This window comes from Scyliorhinus canicula, chromosome 1 (genome assembly GCF_902713615.1).
Source record: "Scyliorhinus canicula chromosome 1, sScyCan1.1, whole genome shotgun sequence".
Taxonomy (NCBI): Eukaryota; Metazoa; Chordata; class Chondrichthyes; order Carcharhiniformes; family Scyliorhinidae; genus Scyliorhinus; species Scyliorhinus canicula.
Genome location: NC_052146.1, coordinates 163,074,588 through 163,093,278, shown reverse-complemented (window position 1 = coordinate 163,093,278; position 18,691 = coordinate 163,074,588). Strand labels below are relative to the sequence as shown.

The 18,691-nt window shown below is 46.9% G+C and overlaps 1 protein-coding gene across 5 annotated transcripts in view; it reads left to right on the top strand.

Annotated features, from left to right (window-relative positions):
* The window catches only part of col16a1 (collagen, type XVI, alpha 1), a 476,156-nt gene that overhangs the window by 84,721 nt on the left and 372,744 nt on the right, over positions 1 to 18,691 (top strand). For all 5 annotated transcript variants that reach the window (XM_038801937.1, XM_038801918.1, XM_038801946.1 and 2 more), the window contains exons 3-4: positions 3,300 to 3,371; positions 6,730 to 6,847. In XM_038801937.1, the coding sequence (XP_038657865.1) occupies positions 3,300 to 3,371; positions 6,730 to 6,847 (190 nt within the window). The remainder of the gene's footprint in view (positions 1 to 3,299; positions 3,372 to 6,729; positions 6,848 to 18,691) is intronic.

Sequence of the window (18,691 nt, the reverse complement as noted above, 5' to 3'; positions counted from 1 at the left end):
CTTTCAGTTTACTGAACAGTGGCATCTTGAACGTCTACACGTTCCGGGATAGTAATCGTCCAGGGCGGTTAGGCTGTTCCATCAGTGAGTCTGGAATTCCCTTTTGTCCTCGTCGCCAGTTTAGTAACTTGAGGAAACTTGAGGTACTGTAGCAGGATTTATTGAACGATACAATATTCTGCAAAGGGCAGTAACTCTCCCCAACCTAGTTCTCGTTGGGAGAACCAGTAACTCGGGGCCCTGCTTGGGCCCTTTCTCACGTGTAGTCTTTCACGAGCTCCAGCTGGGCGGCCTCTGCCCCCTACCTGGGAAGCTCGTGCTCCATGAGTCGTACAAGGAGATTGGCATTGGTTTCCCCATGCTCCTCATGGGGGTTATGACAGGGAGTTAGAGATAGAGGAAGAAAGAAAGAAGTGAAGGCGCCAGATAGAAACAGCATGAGATAGAGTGATTCCAAGAGAGTGTTTGAGAGAGGAGGAAGAGTGTGCATGAGAGGTAATTAGAGACAAGGAAACAGACTGAGAGCAAAGCAGGGATCAATATAAATATTGTTATGGCACCCTGGGTGGGTGCACGGTCAGTTCCAGCCCAACAGATACCCGAATCTCAACAAAGTCGAATTAACCAATAATTTGTGTATTTTCCTGAGATCTTTAACCCTTGACTATTCAAACAGGCACCAGATTTATAAACAAAATATCAAGAAACTTTATTTAGATTTAGAACAAGATAAAAAATGAACATGTAATGGAAATAAAGGTGCAACGGTCTACTAGTCTAACTATTCCCAAATTCCCGTCCGACCCTCCACCCAGACACACACAAGACAGGCACACAGTGAAGGGGTAGGAAAGGTTTAAAAAAAAAACAGATGTTAAGAGGTATGAGAGATGTGAGGATCCCCGCTGCTGAGGTTGTGATTTTGTGGTCCGCGATCTTCCAAAGACTCAATGTGTTGACCTCCTTGGTTGGTTTGCTTTTCCTAATGGTTGCCTTCAATTAGAACAGGGAGGCAGTAGATTTCCCTCCAGACAGTCGCTTCACCTAAGGATTTCACCAGGTTTTTAAACAGCGCCTTCTTCCTGCAGGTGGCGCTGGACTAGGTTGAACTGACTGCAGAGAGAAAGGTCTTTAACCGCAGGTCATCAGTTGAGAAAAGTCAGTTTGAGTTCCCCAGCTTTTTACTCAGAAGTGGAACATTCACAGGCGGGCTGGAGGGTACTTTAATCGCCAGCCTTAGCTGACAGAAAGAGTGTTTTACATCACCAGCCCTCCCAAACAGAGATTTAAAATTCTCACAGACCAGACAACTGTCTGCAGGCTTTTAAATAGGAGGGACATCCCCAGGCTTGGCTGGAACCCAGTTTAAATCAATGAGCTGGGAGAGAGATCTGCTTTGAGATGCCTTCCAGCCTAAACCCCATAAGTGAAACTAAAAATAAAAGGGCTTGCCTGTCTTCTCCAGAACATTCTGAAGTGCTTGACCAATTACCAGTGGAAATATGAAAAGGTCTGGAATTCCAGAAGAGGTGATTGGCTGGTAGCCAAGTCCATCAAAATGACATCATGGGCTATGCCACAGAGCATACTGAATTGCCGAAACAGTTCACATAGCAGCTTACAGCGGTGGGGAGGAGGGGGTTTCAGTTCAAAATCAAAAGTCTGTGATTTTAAAACCAGCCAGCTGGACAGGCAATAAAGGGGGGCAAGGATTAGACAAGGAGTTAACAAGTTTGTCACAAATGTAGGCCAGATAGTTCCATTCATGGTCTAAGTTCAGTGGCGGGTGAGGAGATGTGAATGATTGAGTGATTTACGCTGGGGGTGGGGCTAGGGGGCTGTTGACCACATGCAATCTTGTGCTGTTCAGGCCATTAACCCAATAGCCCCCTTATTGCTCCTCCAGGCCCCGCTACCCTTCCCACCATGGGACCCTTTCCACTGCAGCCAAGTTGCTGCAGGGATGGAGAGCTGCTGGCCAATCCGATTGAGGGTTTGAAGTCCTGCCTGCAGCCACTTAGCACTCATTGAAGTATGAAATGGCTGCTGGGCACTCATTGAATCATTGGGGATGTGATGCCCACCGATTCATCGGATGGTGGGAAGCAAGACCCCACCGTCCGAGAAATCCTGCACGTCCTCTTATTTGCCGATAGGGCAGCACGGTAGCATGGTGGTTAGCATAAATGCTTCACAGCTCCAGGGACCCAGGTTCGATTCCCGGCTGGGTCACTGTCTGTGTGGAGTCTGCACGTCCTCCCCGTGTGTGCGTGGGTTTCCTCCGGGTGCTCCGGTTTCCTCCCACAGTCCAAAGATGTGCGGGTTAGGTGGATTGGCCATGCTAAATTGCCCGTAGTGTCCTAAAAAGTAAGGTTAGGAGGGGGGGGTTGTTGGGTTACGGGTATAGGGTGGATACGTGGGTTTGAGTAGGGTGATCATTGCTCGGCACAACATTGAGGGCCGAAGGGCCTGTTCTCTGCTGTACTGTTCTATGTTCTATGTTCTATAACAAAATGGCAGGTGATGCACTTCCAGCTCCTAATAAGCCAACCAAATTGGGCACTTAGGTGATTGTCTCATGTGAAAAGCAGATACGTACCCCTGGGATTTTTTTGCTATCATGTTATGTATGTTACACTTTGGAAACTAGGGCACAAGATTCTAGAGTCCGGATTCTGCAGCCCATTCATCATGTTTTTTTATTCTCTCTGTATTTCACAATTGTTAGTCCCAGCCCTGACAGTAAAACTGCAGTAAATTTACATCCCCACAGGGGTGGTCCATTCTTCAGTCTAACGCACCATTTTATAGACTTTACCAAAAGAGCCTCAACTATAACCCGGGACTCAGCCGGCTTAGCCAAAACCTGGTGTTACGGTGGAATTTCTAAACGCACCTCCAAGTCCGGACTCTGGGAAACAGCCCAGTGTCTGCTAGCGACTAGTTCCGGTGAACTCCCAGTAATTCCCAGTTCCAAGTTTGGATCACTAACATTCCAGGAATTACCTTGGTGTCTCTCGGAGTTAAGGGCATGTTGCCAGAAAAAATTATAGAAGCACTAAAAATTGTGTCTCTCCATTTACTTTGATCACTTTAGCTTATTAATAATGGAAAATCTTGACGATGGGACAAAAGAGTGTTTGATTTGAACATTTCAATGGCTGTCAAAGAACTTTGAGATGTCCGTGGTTCTGAAGGGCACTATATAAATGCGAGTTGTTTCCGTGCATATATATTTTATATATATAATATATTACGTGGTTACTCTTTGGAGTCGCTCATGGATTTTTCTTCTCCAGGTATTCCGTGTCCTCGTGTACATGGTGATGGATGGAAGGTACAAAACCAGGAGCAATATGCTAACATTTCAGGTAAAGTACCTCATTTCAGAGTCACTCCTCAATCAACAGCATGGACCACAATCCTTCCTGGTCTTTGTTGATGGCCCATTGGATTGAATTCTGTACCACACCATGGCATGGCATGAGTTGGCAGCTGGCACGTACCGCCCACGACGATCTCCTTGATTTCATCACAGATCTATGTACCCATTTCATGGATCTGCTCCCTAAGCTCTGCCCCAATGCCTTTGTTCCCATTAAACCACCCCGCCCCCACTTGCCCTGGGCATTCCCCTCAGTGTGATCGAGGGTTTCACTTCCTTCAGTTCAACAGGATGTTTATGGTGGACAGCTGGTTCAGCCATCACCGCCCGATTTGACTGGACCACATTAAGCATGGTCAGTGCCTACGATCCTAAAATATTTCATCTGCCAGGACCATGTTGGGAAGTAAAGACAAATCTTATCTTCTCTGCCCACTGCAAACTATACCCCTCTCCCCAGCCACCTCTGCAATCACCTCCAGGAAGCAATGCAAGGAGCTTGTGTGACACTAAGATTGACCGTCCAATCAGCTACCTCTGCTTTCCCTCTCTCCCTAGATCCAAACCTCCGACAGGTTCCCCTGCAGTCCGAGCCTTGAGCTCCCATTTTCTCTAGTTTCTCTCTTATCTCCCTCTCTTCAAACTCAGTTTGACCCCGAGACCCAGCTCCTTCTCCTTTGACCCTATTCCCACTAAACTGCTGACCATCTGACCTCCGCTCCTGACCCCACACTGCATGATAGTGTTAATGATTCTCTCCTTTCAGGTTCTGTCCCTCACCTTTCAAACCTGCCTCGCCTCCAACTATTCAGAAAATCACCCTTGATCCCTCTGTCCTTGCAAACGACCGTCCCAACTCCAGCCTCCCTCTGCTGGATCATAGAATCATAGAATCCTTACAGAGCGGAAGGAGGCCATTTGGACCATTGTGTCTGCACCGACCCCCAGAAAGAGCACTCTACCTAAGGTCAGGCCCCACCCTATCCTCGTAACCCAGTAACCCCACCTAAACCTTTGGGTACTAAGGGGCAATTTAGCATGGTCAATCCACCTAACCTGCACATCTTTCGACTGTGGGAGGAAACCAGAGCAGCCGGAGGAAAACCATGCAGACACGGGAAGAAAGTGCAATCTCCACACAGTCACCCAAGGCCTGGGTCCCTGCTGCTGTGAGGCAGCAGCGCTAACCACTGTGCCACCTTTGAAATGTGTTTCTGCATCCCAAAGCTGTGCCTATCTTTCCTAGAACTCCATGTTTCAATCCCCCCCCCCCAACGAGGCTTCTGCCTCTGCCACAGTCCCGCAATGGCTATTATCAAAGGTACAGATATATATTAATAATAATATTTATTAGTGCCACATGAAGGCTTACATTAACACTGCAATGATGTTACAGTGAAAATCCCCCAGTCGCCACACTACGGCGCCTTTTCAGGTACACTGAGGGACAATTCACAATGTCCAATTCACCTAACAAGCACGTCTTTCGGGACTTGTGGGAAGAAACTGGAGCACCCGGAGGAAACCCACACAGACACGGGGACAACGTGCAGACTCTGCACAGACAGTGACCCAAGTCGGGAATCAAACTGGAGTCCCTGCCGCTGTGAAGCAACAGCGCTAACCACTGTGCTACCATGCCATCCTATCTATCTATCTATCTGAACTGGCTCTGATTGGGCCTTTTGGTTGGCATGGACCAGTTTGGGCCTGAGGATCTGTGGGCAGCAAGGTAGCATAGTGGCTAGCACAGTTGCTTCACAGCTCCAGCGTCCCAGGTTCGATTCCCGGCTTGGGTCACTGTCTGTGCGGAGTCTGCACGTTTTCTCCGTGTCTGCGTGGGTTTCCTCCGTATGCTCCGGTTTCCTCCCACAGTCCAAAGATGTGCAGGTTTAGGTGGATTGGCTGGAGGAGGCTCTCAGCCCCATGGGAAACTGTGACATACTGGTGCGGGAGTGGGAAGAGAAACTATGAAAGGACAGTCTACGATACAACTATGGAAGCTGGAAAACACTAGGAGAGAGGTTGGTGGAGGATGGTGTGGTCAACCCATACTAAATTGCCCTTAGGTTAGGTGGGGTTACTGGGTTACGGGGCTAGGGTGGAGGTGTGGGCTTAAGTGGGGTGCTCTTTCCAAGAGCCGGTGCAGACTCGATGGGCTGAATGGTCTCCTTCTGCATTATAAATTCTATGATCTCTAATTCTATGACCTGTCTCTGTGCTGTAGATTCTATAGTTCAATGATTCTATGATTGTGGTGATATATCTCTTATCATTCTTAGCCTTGTTGCAGCTTTTGACATGGGTTGACCACACCATCCTCCACCAACCTATCTCCTAGTGTTTTCCAGCTTCCATAATTGTATCGTAGACTGTCCTTTCATAGTTTCTCTTCCCACTCCCGCGCCAGTATGTCACAGTTTCCCACGGGGCTGAGATCCTCCTCCAGCTTTTGTTATCATTGCTCCATTGCTGTCCTGACTAGCATCCTATTTTTCATCCTTCATTAATTTTATTGTCTGTATAATCCTCCAAGAACTCTTTATTCCTCCATCTCTGGTCTCTTGTGCACCCTCACTTCCTTCACCCCATCATTGGCGACTATCCTTGGGCGCAAAACCTCCGAATTCCCTCCCTAAACCTTGCCGCATCTCCACCCCTTCACACCTGTAAGATGCTCCTTAAGATCCACCTCATGGTCCGAAATCCTAACCCTGATATCTCATTCCTTGTCTGGTTTTGTCTGATTATACTCCCATTAAGCCCCTTGGCATGTTTTACTAAAGGGACTTTTTAAATGCAGGTTATTTTCATTGTCTCCAAATTCACAGTTTTGCAAAAAGGAGGACTTCAAATCTGAGTCACTGAATTGCAAAAGCATTTCAGGCTCAGTTTAAGATCTCGCACACCCTTGCAGTTCTCACGGACATTGATTTATTTCACTCAGTGAGAAAGAGCAATGCAAGAATCTGTGTAGTAAACTCACACTAAAATCACTGTTAACTCTTGAGTGTGATTGTTCTCCCTTGATTGAAGGGGAGATCAGTGTGTTCTGCCGGGCAGTCTTTTCAACAGGACCATAATTCCTGTTGCCTCTTCAGATGCGCTGAGCTCTGAGTTGGGCCTACGCCTGTGCTGGAAGCTGCCTGAGCGTTAGAAGGGGCTAGTTCCTGATCCACATTTCAGATTAGGAGACAACCCCTCCCGGTTTCTGTGATGAAGTTTGCAATGGTTCACCAAATACCCGTGGGTCACCTCAGGACTGAAAGGGACAATTTTAGAGATCGGCAAAGCCCTGATGTCAGGATAATTAAAGTTTATCGAAGCTCTATCTTTCCTCACAGGTTTTAATCTGCTCAGGAGGTTCTCCCTCTTTAAGACACCGGCAGTGAAGAAAATCAAGAATCCAACGGGATCTTTAATTGTGAAATTGGGAAAGCTGTCCCTCGTCAGACCCACTGAGTAAGTCCGATTTGTGCAATGGTGTGCTGACAGCAGGGTTAGCCGAGTGCTGGACTGGGGAAATGTCTCAACGTGGTTGCAGTTCAGAGTGACCCAGCTCCAGGCAGCTGCCGGGAAAAATAGGAGCTGACCTCCCAGCAGAAACTGTCGCTTGGAGTCAGATCAGTTAGCTGATCTAGAAATTAATCAAGATCATCAAGGGCTTTCATCTCTCACTATCTGTGAGGGGCAGTACTGTGGCACAGTGGTTAGCTCTGCTGCATCACAGCGTCAGGGACCCGGGTTCAATTCCCGCCTTGAGTGACTGTCTGTGTCGGTTTCCTCTGGATGCTCTGGTTTGCTCCCACAGACCAAAGATGTGCAGGTTAGGTGGATCGGCCATGATCAATGGGGATAGAGTGGGGGTGTGGACCTCGGCAGATTGCTCTTCCGGAGGGTTGGTGCAGATTTAATGGGCCTGAGGCACTCTTGGGATTCTATGAAAAAAAAGCATTTCATACACACGTCCCCACCTGCTGGACCCTCTGATGGAATACAGTTGACAATGCTGTCAACTGGGTTTGCGACTTCTCTCACTGTTGTATCTGGGAAGGTCCTTCTCCCACACTCCTGCATCTGGGGTGACCCCGCTAAACCTTTGATGGTTTCTTGAAGTGGAACTGAATTTTGCAATTCTCCTTTAGTCATTAGCGCTTGCTGAAGCCCCGAAATCTGAGTGAACTGTAATATAATCTCACTTTAGCACAGTGTTGCAAAGTTAAATGCAATGTTTCATCCTGAGGTTATTCCTTGGACTGTGTTAGAATAGTATTCTACAAATGGGGCTGGTTTAGCACAGTGGACTAAATAGCTAGCTTGTAATGCAGGACAAGGCCAGCAGTGCAGGTTCAATTCTCGTACTGGTCTCCCCGAACAGGTGCCGGAATGTGGCGACTAGGGGCTTTTCACAGGAACTTCACTGAAGCCTACTCGTGACAATAAGTGATTATTATAAAATGGTTACTATTGGCTTATTCACTGCTTCCAGTTTTATTCTTGTCATGTGATTTTCACAAGCAACTGAATTCTCTTGATTTTCTTAATCTGTAATAAATCTGATTAAGTAATTTAGCCTGCATACATAGGAATTTTTCACCTATTGGAAGAGAAAGGCGAATGTGTTGGGTATCACTTGTGGCCTCCTCATTGTTAGTTTAGGTATATGTAGCATATACAAGGACCAGCATTTATGTCATAGAAAACTGAATTGGTGTGGAAATTATAAACATACAAATGTCAAAGCGACATAGCATCATTGACACACAAAAAGGCCATTTGGCCCATTGTGTCCGTGCGAGCTCTCTTCATAGACTTCATAGAATTTACAGGACAGAAGGAGGCCATTCGGCCCATCAATATACACCTGCCCTTGGAAAGAACACACTACTCATCTCCACCATATCTCCGTAATCCAATCTGAGGACAATTTAGCATAGACAATCCATCTAACCTGCACATCTTTGGACGGTGGGAGGAAACTGGAGCACCCAGAGGAAACCGACATTGGGAGAACGTGCAGACTCCGCACAGACAGTGACTCAAGCCAGGAATTGAACCTGGGACCCTGGAGCTGTGAAGCAACTGTGCTAACCACTGTGCTACCGTGCCGCCCCCAAGTCAAATCCAATCAGTTCGATTGCCCTGCTGCATTTCCATAGCCCTGTGAGTTTAATTCCCTCAAGGATTCATCCAATTTCTTTTTGAAATTATTGATCATCTCCGCTTCCACCAGCCTTTGTAGGCAGTGAGTTTGAGGTCTTTACCATTCCCTGCAGCAGATAGGTTCTTCTTCATGGACTGGGCTTCCTTAAATCTACATTCCCCCGTTCTTGTACCATCAGCTGGTGGGAACAGCATTTCTTTGTCCATCTCATAATCTTGTACATCCCGATCAAATCTCCCTCAATCTCCTTCGCTCCAAGAAGAACAGCCCCAGCTTCCCCAACCCCAACCGTGTAACTAAAATCCCCCGTCCGTGGTACCATTCTGGTAAAAATCCTCCGCACCTTCTCACAGATCCTCACATTCTTCTTAAAGTGCAGTCAGAACTTCTATCGACGAGTATTCTCGTCGGGTCTAATCTGAGCTTTATAAAATGTGTTTGCAAACGTTCTCGATTTGGAAATGGAAAATTGTACGTGTCAGTCCATTAATTGACATTAGAAGGAGAGGGAGGGAATCCAGAGAATTTACCAGTTAGTCGAAAAGCTGCTTTGAGAAGTTATTAGAATCTGTGGTTGAGAATAGTGACTGAACACCATGAAAACTTTCAGCAAACCAAAGTGAGCCATCATGGATTTGTAAAGAGCAGGTCACGCATGACAAATTTGACTGAATATTTTGAAGTTAGTGGGCAGGGGAATGTCTGGGATGTTATTTTGTTCATAAATTTAGAGTACCCAATTAACTTTTTCCAATTCAGGGGCAATTTAGCATGGCCAATCCACCTAACCAGCACATCTTTGTGAAAACTCCACACAGACAGTGGGCCGGGTCGAACCCGGGTCCTCAGGACCGGAGGCAGCAGTGCTAAGCACTACACACCACCTTGCCACCCTTGTAGATGTTATTTTAATGGATTTTTAGACGGCATTGGATAAAGTTCCTCCTTCGAGGCTCAGCTAAAATTGAAGCTCATGGAATTGAAGGCAAATTATTGACATGGTGAGGAGATTGACTGAGTGGCTGGAGACAGAAAATCAAAAAGAGGAATAAGGTGCCAAAAGTGAGTGTTGGATCGCACTAAGAAAGGCAGAATTACCATTTTAGACAGTAGCAAATCCGGGAGGAATATGAGGAATAGAAAGGTATGTTTGGGGGGAATATTTCGACAACTCGGGTGGGAATAAAGGGGGTGTAGTGGCTTTTACCGTCGCTATTTTTGACACTGTGTCCAAAAAACAACCAGGAGGTGGATCCCACAACATCACGCTCGATAAGCCCGCCCTGCCAGCAACTTTGGCTCTCCAAAAAACAAGGATCCCCTGGTACTGGAACCACCCACTGGACAATGAATTCCCCCTTCCAACCATGGAACCCCATTCTATCACCATGGACATCTACCACCCCCCTCCCCGTCGCCCCATCCTCCCTTCCCAGAAACACCCAGTACCTCTCCCACAGAACCATGCACCCCCTTGCACTGCACCCCTGGAACTACCCCCGAAACTCCCCCCTGGCACTTTCTCGCCACTGCCCCCAGACACTGCCCTCTGACACTACCCCTAGCACTGCCCCTAGAACTCCCCCCTGGACACTCCCCCTGGTACAGCCTCCAGGCTTTACCCCCTGGCACTTCCCTGGCATCATCCCCCCCCGAACCCCCAACCGACGCTGCTTCCCTGGCACAGCTCCCCTAGCAATGCTCACCAGCACTGTCCCCAGCACACCCCCAGGTATTACCTCCTAGGCACAGCCCCCAGCATGGCCCACCAGCACTGCCCAGCAGCATTGCCCCCTGGCTTCACCAAAGGATTGCCAGCTCATATACAGTGGGTTGAGAAGGGATTTGAAGGCATTTGAGGGAGGAGCTGGCCAGAGTTGATTGGAAAAGGAGCCTAGCAGATAAGACAGTGGAACAGCAATGGCAGGAGTTACTAGAGAGGCACAACAGAAATTCATCCCAAGGAAGAGGTATCATGTTGAGGGGAGGGAAAGGCATCCATGGTTGACGAGGGATGTCAAGGACAGCATCAAGGCTAAAGAAAAAGCATACAAAGTGGCGAGGATTAGTGGGAAGCCAAAGGATTTGGAAGCCTTTAAAAGCAAGCAGAGGACAACTAAAAAAGCAATAAGGGGGGAGAAGATGAAATATGAGTGCAAGCTAGCTAGTAATATAAAGGGGAGATAGGAAGAGTTTTTTTCAATATATAAAAGGTAAGAGAGAGACAAAAATAGACATTCGACCACTGGAAAACATGGCTGGAGAAGTAATAATAAGAAACAAAGAAATGGCATGTGAACTGAATAGTTACTTTGCATCAGTCTTCACGGTATTAAGAGAATGGGAAATTATAGGCCGGTTAGCCTGACTTTGGTCATTGGTAAAATTTTAGAGTCTGTTTTTAAAGATGATATCGCAAAGTACTTGGAAGTGCATGGTAACATAGGACTGAGTCAGCACGGCTTTGTCAAAGGGAGGGCATGTCTCACAAATCTGTTAGATTTCTTTGAGGAGGTAACAAGGAAGTTAGACAAAGGAGAACTAGTGGACGTGATTTATTTAGAGTTCCAGAAGGCCTTTGACAAGGTGCCACATAGGAGACTGTTAAATAAGGTAAAAGCCAATGGTGTTAAGAGTAAGATCCTGGCATGGATAGAGGATTGGCTGACTGGCAGAAGGCAGAGAGTGGGGCTAAAATAGCCTTTTTCAGGATGGCAGCCGGTGACTAGTGGTGTGCCTCAGGGGTCTGTGCTGGTACCACAACTTTTCACAATATACATTAACAATCTGGAAGAAGGAACTGAAGGCACTATTGCTAAGTTTGCAGATGATACAAAGATCTGTAGAGGGACAGGTAGTATTGAGAAAGCAAGGGGGCTGCAGAAGAATGTGGACAGGCTAGGAGAGTGGGCAATGAAGTGGCAAATGAAATACAATGTGGAAAAGTGTGAGGTTGTGTAATTTGGAAGGAGAAATTAGGCATAGACTATTTTCTAAATGGGGAAATGCTCAGGAAATCAGAAGCACAAAGGGAAGTGGGAGCCCTTGTTCACAATTCTCTTAAGGTTAATATGCAGGTTCAGTTGGCAGTTAAGAAGGCAAATGCAATGTTAGCATTCATGTCAAGAGGGCTAGAATACAAGATGAGGGATGTACTTCTGAGGCTGTATAAGGCTCTGGTCAGACCCCATTTGGAGCATTGTGAGCAATTTTGGGCCCCGTATTCAAGGAAGGATGTGCTGGCCTTGTGGAGGTTCACAAGAATGACCCCTGGAATGAAGAGCTTGTCATATGAGGAACGTTTGAGGACTCTGGGTCTGTATTCGTTGGAGTTTAGAAGGATGAGGGGGGATCTTATTGGAACTTACAAGGTACTGCGAGGCCTGGATAGAGTGGACATGGAGAGGATGTTTCCACTTGTAGGAAAAACTAGAACCAGAGGACACAATCTCAGACTAAAGGGACGATCCTTTAAAACAGAGATGAGGAGGAATTTCTTCAGCCAGAGGGTGGTGAATCTGTGGAACACTTTGCAGCAGAAGGTTGTGGAGGCCAATTCACTGAGTATCTTTAAGACAGAGATAGATAGGTTCTTGATTAATAAGGGGATCAGGGGTTATGGGGAGAAGGCAGGAGAATGGGGATGAGAAAATATCAGCCATGATTGAATGGCGGGCAGACTCGATGGGCTGAGTGGCCAAATTCTGCTCCTATGTTTTATGGTCTTATGAAGAGGAAAATAAAAATGACAAAAAGAGAGTGTGAAAATAGAATAGAAGGTGACACAATGGGAATCCAAAACTCCCCAATCGACATATAAATAGTAAATGGGTAATAAGAGGAAGGGTGACAAAGAGAATGGTATGAAGGTGCAGGACAAGGTGAGAATACATTGTATCTGTATTTACATGGAAGAGGATGCTGACAAATTACTAGTTGAAGCAATGATGGTAATGAATGAGATGAAACTTGATCGCTATGATGGAGTGGAAGGACTGGATGTGCTGAGAGTGGGTAAATCACCTGGTCCAGATGGCTTGCATTCTAGGTTGCTCTCGGAAGTGGAAGTGGAGACAGGAGAATGGCTTTGTTTGATCAGAGGATAAGAGAGTGACAAATGTGATACCAAAATTCACAAAAAGAGTCTGTGGACTGTGGTGGGCAAACCGTGTGGCACATCTGATCATTGGGAACTTTTCATCCTGCCCTTAAGAGACATTGCATTTTCAAAATTTCCTAAGCTCTTAATTACTAAAAATTGTCTTCAGAAAACCCCATTAAATTAGAACCTTATAAAAGTTACAGCACGGAAGGAGGCCATTCGGCCCATCTTGTTCCCTTTCTAATCCCACCCTCCTGCACATGGTCCATAACCTTGTAATTTACAGCACTTAAGGTGCAGAACCAGGTAACTTTTAAAACAATTTAGGGTCTCTACCTCCATCACTAACTCAGGCAGCGAACTCCGAGATCGGGCTGTCATTTTGAAAGTGTGCCCCGATCTCTGTGAGCTTGTGGGTTCCCCCCCCCCCCCCCCACCCCCCACCCATGGGCAATGTCATCCCCTACATACTACTCCACAACCCCCAAGTGAGGCCACCCCGCTATGGGGTCCTTGGGGGGGGGGGGTTTCCCCTCTTCAGGCCCCTAACAGCACCCCCTACCTTCTAGGACCCCCACCCATCACCCCCCAATTTGCCAGAGGCCCCTACTTACCTGCCCTGCACTACGCCACCCTTCAAAACTCCCCTCCACCCTAATTTCAAGGGCATGACACCCCTCGCTGCCTGTCTCGTGGCAGCGCCACCCTGGCATTCGGGCACCCTTGCACAGCCCCCTGGCAACTAGGGTGGCAGTGCCAAGGTGCCAGCTGGGCAGAGCCAAGGTGGCCACTTTCCATAGGGAGGGCCAAGGGCACACCCTGCACTTAGCCTGACCACCCAGGGTGTCCGATGGCCCGGAAGATGCCCAGGTGCTGTTCGGGCTGGTCTACGTTTGTATGGGCCAGCACTGATTCGCACCCAGCTGCAGCCTCCCTGAGGAGGCCGGTGAGTCGATGGAGGCCATTGGATCCCAGGTGAGTAAGTCATAAATAGGTTTACGACCTACTTCTGGGAGTGGCGTTTGGTCAAGCCCATTTGGGGCATTTGGACCATTTGGGATTCTCATGTTATGCTCCCGCTTGAGCGCAACGCGGCCAGAGAATTGTGCCCTACGTCCTTATATTTATATTCTATAACTCTGCCTATGAAGGAGAACATTCTATATGCTTTCTTACAACCATGTCTACTTGAACTCTTTAGGGACCTATGTACTTGTACTCCAAGTCCTCTCACTTCATCTATCCCTTTTAGTGTATGCTGATTTATTCTGTACTCCCTATAACTGTTTGACCTCCCTAAATCCACAACCTCACACTTCTCTGTGTTAAATTCCATCTGCCACTTTGTCGCACACTCCACCAATCCATCGATATGTGCATTGGGGCCAGTTTAGCTCAATGGGCCAGACAGCTGCTTTCTGATGCAGAATAAGGCCAGCAGCACAGGTTCAATCCCCATATCAGCTGATGTAATTCATGAAGGACAACCTTGCCCCTTGCCTGAGGTCTGGTGATCCTCAGGTTAAGTTACTACCAGTCAGCTCTTCCCATCTTCCCATCAAAGGCAAAAGCATAGTCTTCTGGGACGACGGCAACTTTACTGTCGGGGCTGGTTTAGCTCACTGGGCTAAATCACTGGCTTTTAAAGCAGACCAAGCAGGCCAGCAGCACGGTTCGATTCCCGTACCAGTCTCCCCGAACAGGCGCCGGAATGTGGCGACTAGGGGCTATTCACAGTAACTTCATTGAAGCCTACTCGTGACAATAAATGATTTTCATTTCATTTTTTCATTTACTTATATCATTTATATGACAATCCTCTTCACTGTCCACCACTGCCAATCTTTGTGTTGTCTGCAAATTTTCCACTTGTGTTCCCTTGTCTTTCTTTTATTTGTTCACAGGATGTAGGCATTGCTGGCTAGGCCAGCATTTATTGTCCATCCCTAATTTCCGTCAAAAAGGAGGTGGTGAGCTGCTTGCTTGATCCGGTGCAGTCCATGTGGTGTCGGTATACCACTGCTGTTCGGGAGAGAGTTCCAGGAGACAGTTCCTTCTCAGTGACAGAGAAGAAATGGCAATTTATTTCCAAGCCAGAATGATGTGCAGCTTGGAGTCAAACTTCCAGCTGGTGGGGTTCCCATATATCTGTTGGCCTTGTCCTTCCAGGTTGCAGTGGTCGCAGGTTTGGAAGGTGCTAATGATGGAGCCTTGGTGAACATCTGCAGAGTATCTTGCAGATGGTACACACGGCTGCTACTGTGCATCGGTGGTGGAGAGAGTAGATGTTTAAGGTGGTGGATGAAGTTCTAATCAAGCCAGCTGATTTGTCCTGGTGTTAAACTTCCTAAGGGTAGTTGGAAGTGCATTTATCCAGGCAAGTGGAGAGTATTCCATTACATCTATGCCTTAGAGCTGGTGGACGGGGAGTTGGGGAGTGAGTTACTCATTACAGTGTTCCCAGGCTCTGACCTGCTCTTGTAGCCACAATATGTATTTGGCGAGTCCACTTCAGTTTCTGGTCAATGGTAACCCTCAGGATGTTGATTGTGGGGAATTCAGCGATAGTACTGCCATTGAATGAAAAGGGGTGATAGTCAGTTTAGCTAGGGCTCCTTGATGCCACGCTCAGTCAAATGCTGCCTTGATGTCAAGGGCAGTCACTCTTACCTCACCTGTGGCAATCAGCTCTTTGTCCATGTTTGAACTAAGGCTGTAATGACATCAGGAGCTGAGTGACCCTGGTGGAACCCAAACTGAGCGTCAGTGAGCTGGTTATTGCTGAGTAAGGGCCGCTTGATAGCATTGTTGATGACTCCTACCATCACTTTGCTGAAGATGGAGAGTAGACTGATAGGGCGGTAATTGGGTTGGATTTTCCCTGTTTCTTGTGTACAGGACACACCTGGGCAACTTTCTACATTGCCGGGTAGATGTCAGTGTTGTAGCTGTACTGGAACTCCCAGGATGTTGATAATGGGAGATTCAGCGATGGTAATGCCATTGAATGTTAAGGAAGGATGGTTAGATTCTCTCTTGTTGGAGATCGTCATTCTCTGGTGCTTATGTGGCATGAATGTTACTTGCCACTTATGAGCCCAAGCCTGAATGCCATCCGGGGCTTCTTGCATATGGACATGGACTGCTTCAGTATCTGAAGAGTCACAAAAGATGTTGAACATTGAGGAAATCATCAGTGAATATCCCCACTTCTGACCTTATGATGGAGATTGATATTTTTAGGTATGCCTGGTGCTACTTCCAGCTACTTCAAACTTCCAACCGGGGCAGCACGGTAGCATGGTGGTTAGCATAAATGCTTTACAGCTCCAGGGTCCCAGGTTCGATTCCCGGCTGGGTCACTGTCTGTGCGGAGTCTGCACGTCCTCCCTGTGTGTGCGTGGGTTTCCTCCGGGTGCTCCGGTTTCCTCCCACAGTCCAAAGATGTGCGGGTTAGGTGGATTGGCCATGCTAAATTGCCCGTAGTGTCCTAAAAAGTAAGGTTAAGCGGGGGGGGTTGTTGGGTTACGGGTATAGGGTGGATACGTGGGTTTGGGTAGGGTGATCATTGCTCGGCACAACATCGAGGGCCGAAGGGCCTGTTCTGTGCTGTACTGTTCTATGTTCTATGTTAAACCTTCCTGCACTCTTCATTGAACCAGGTTTGATCACCTGGCTTGGGTGGTAATGATAAAGAAGTGGACATGCCAGGCCAATACTGATAGTGCCTGAGTACATTCCTGCTGCTACCGATGGCCCACTGGACCTCATGGATGTCCAGTCTTGAGTTGCTAGATCTATTCGAAGTCTACCCAATTTAGCACAGTGGTAGTGCCACACAACACAATGGAGGGTATCCTCAATGTGAGGATTGGATTTTGTCTCCACAAAGACTGTGTGGTGATCGCTCCTATCGATACTGCAATGGATAGGTGCTTCTATGTCAGACAGATTGATGAGAATGAGATTAAGTTGTTTTTTCCCTCTTGTTGGTTCCCTCACCACCTCTCGAAGACCCAGTCTAACATCTATGGCCTTTAGGACTTGGCCAGCTCAGTCAGTAGTGGTGCTACCGAACCACCCTTGGTAATGGACATTGATGTCATCCACCCAGAGTATATTCGGTGTCCTTGCTAACCTCAGTGCTTCTTCCAAGTGGTGTTCAACAGAGAGGAGTATTGCTTCATCAGCTGAGGGGTTGGGATAAGGGAGAGAGAATGGGGTTGTGCAGTGGGGGTTGATGCACAAGCATTAATTGGTAATCAGCAAGAGTTTTCCTTGCCCACTTTTGAACTGATCATATCAGACCTCATGGGATCCAGGGTCAATGTTGAGGACTCCCAGGGCAACTCCCTCCCGACTGTATATTGTTGCGCTGACACCTCTGCTGGGTCTGTCCTGCCGGTGAGTCAGAACATACTCAGGGATGGTTATAGTGGTGACTGGGACATTTTCTGTACGGTATTATTCTGTGAGTATGACTAAGGTCTAATCTGTGAGACAGGTCTCCCAAGTTTGGACAAGCTCCCAGACGTTAGGAAGACTTTGCTGAATCAACAGGGCTGAGTTTGCCATTGATAGTTCCAGTGCCTAGATCAATGCCAGGTGATATCTTTGGTTTCAGTTCTCCCTGTAGCGGTTTGATACAACTGATTGACTTGTTTGGCCATGTCCAAGCACAGTTTTGTTAACCACATTGCTGTGGGTCTGGAGTTGCATGTAGTCCAGACCAGGTAAGGGTGGCAGATGTACTCACCACGTTAGTGAGCCAGATGGGTTTTTACGACAATTGATGGCAGTTTTGTAGTCACCACCACTGAAACTAACTTTTAATTCCAGATTTATTGATTACATTTATATTCCACCAGCATTTCACTGTAGTGGGATTTGAACCTGTGTCTGCAGCACATTAGCCTGGGCCTCTGAAGTGACATTAGCACTACAGCACTTCATGTCAGTTTGGAGTAACACCTATCAACCTCAAATCTTCACTGCCTACAGATTTACTGGGCATACAGTGTAGGCAAGCCAAAGCATGTTGTAATTGACCCACAGGAGTCACTGTATGGATGACATTCCTTTGCCAATATGTGAAGCATGAGCAATCTTGTAAAACAGCAATTTAAGAGACTGGCGACTTGAATTTTGTTTTTGCTTTCAAATGTCTGAGTTAAATGATGTAATAAAGAAATTGCTCCATAACTTCTGATTTAGTTTGAAGCTAAAGTAATTTGAATATATCTTGATTATTGCCACTCTCAATTGGCAAATTATCAATGATTCAACAAAGCTAATAAGCATAAAGAAGTCATCAGTTACATGGAAAAACTACCAAACGTTTGCATAGTATAGCAGAACTTGTGTTCAGAAAGGAGCCACATGCGCACAGTTGTGGAGTTAAATCAACTCAATACTGCCGTATTCACAGTGTTAGTATTATTCAGTGTTCACCATTAATTTAACATAATGTTGATTTAAGCAAACTTGTGTTGTCCCAGTTTGAACATGAATTACTTGTTTCTTGAGCATTTCTGACCCACCATGCAATTTCTAAACACAGATGTGGCCTTCAGGGTGAAATATTTGCCTACCTTAGCGTAACGAGATTGCTAGTAGCTACAAGCCGGTCAGATTAACATCTGTGGTGGGTAAGGTTTTCTAATAGAAGACCCTGGAATTAATTTTTTGTTAGAAAATATTTTATTGAAGCATTTGTAATTTTCACAGTTTACAGTTTAACACTTTAACATTCCTTAAACAACCGCGCAGGCCGACACATGCAAAAACCAAAAACCAATGTCCCGTACTACCCCCTCTCTATTTCCTAATTACCCATGTACCAAGTTCCCTGTCCTTGTATTACACTACCATGCCTCCCATTTTCCTCCCCCCCTTTTCCCCTTCCCCCTTACTGCTGGCGTTCAATTTTCCTTGAAGAAGTCGATGAACGGCTGCCACCTCTGGGCGAACCCCTGAGTTGATCCTCCCAAGGTGAACTTAATCTTTTCCAGCCTGAGAAACGCCGTCATGTCGCTGACCC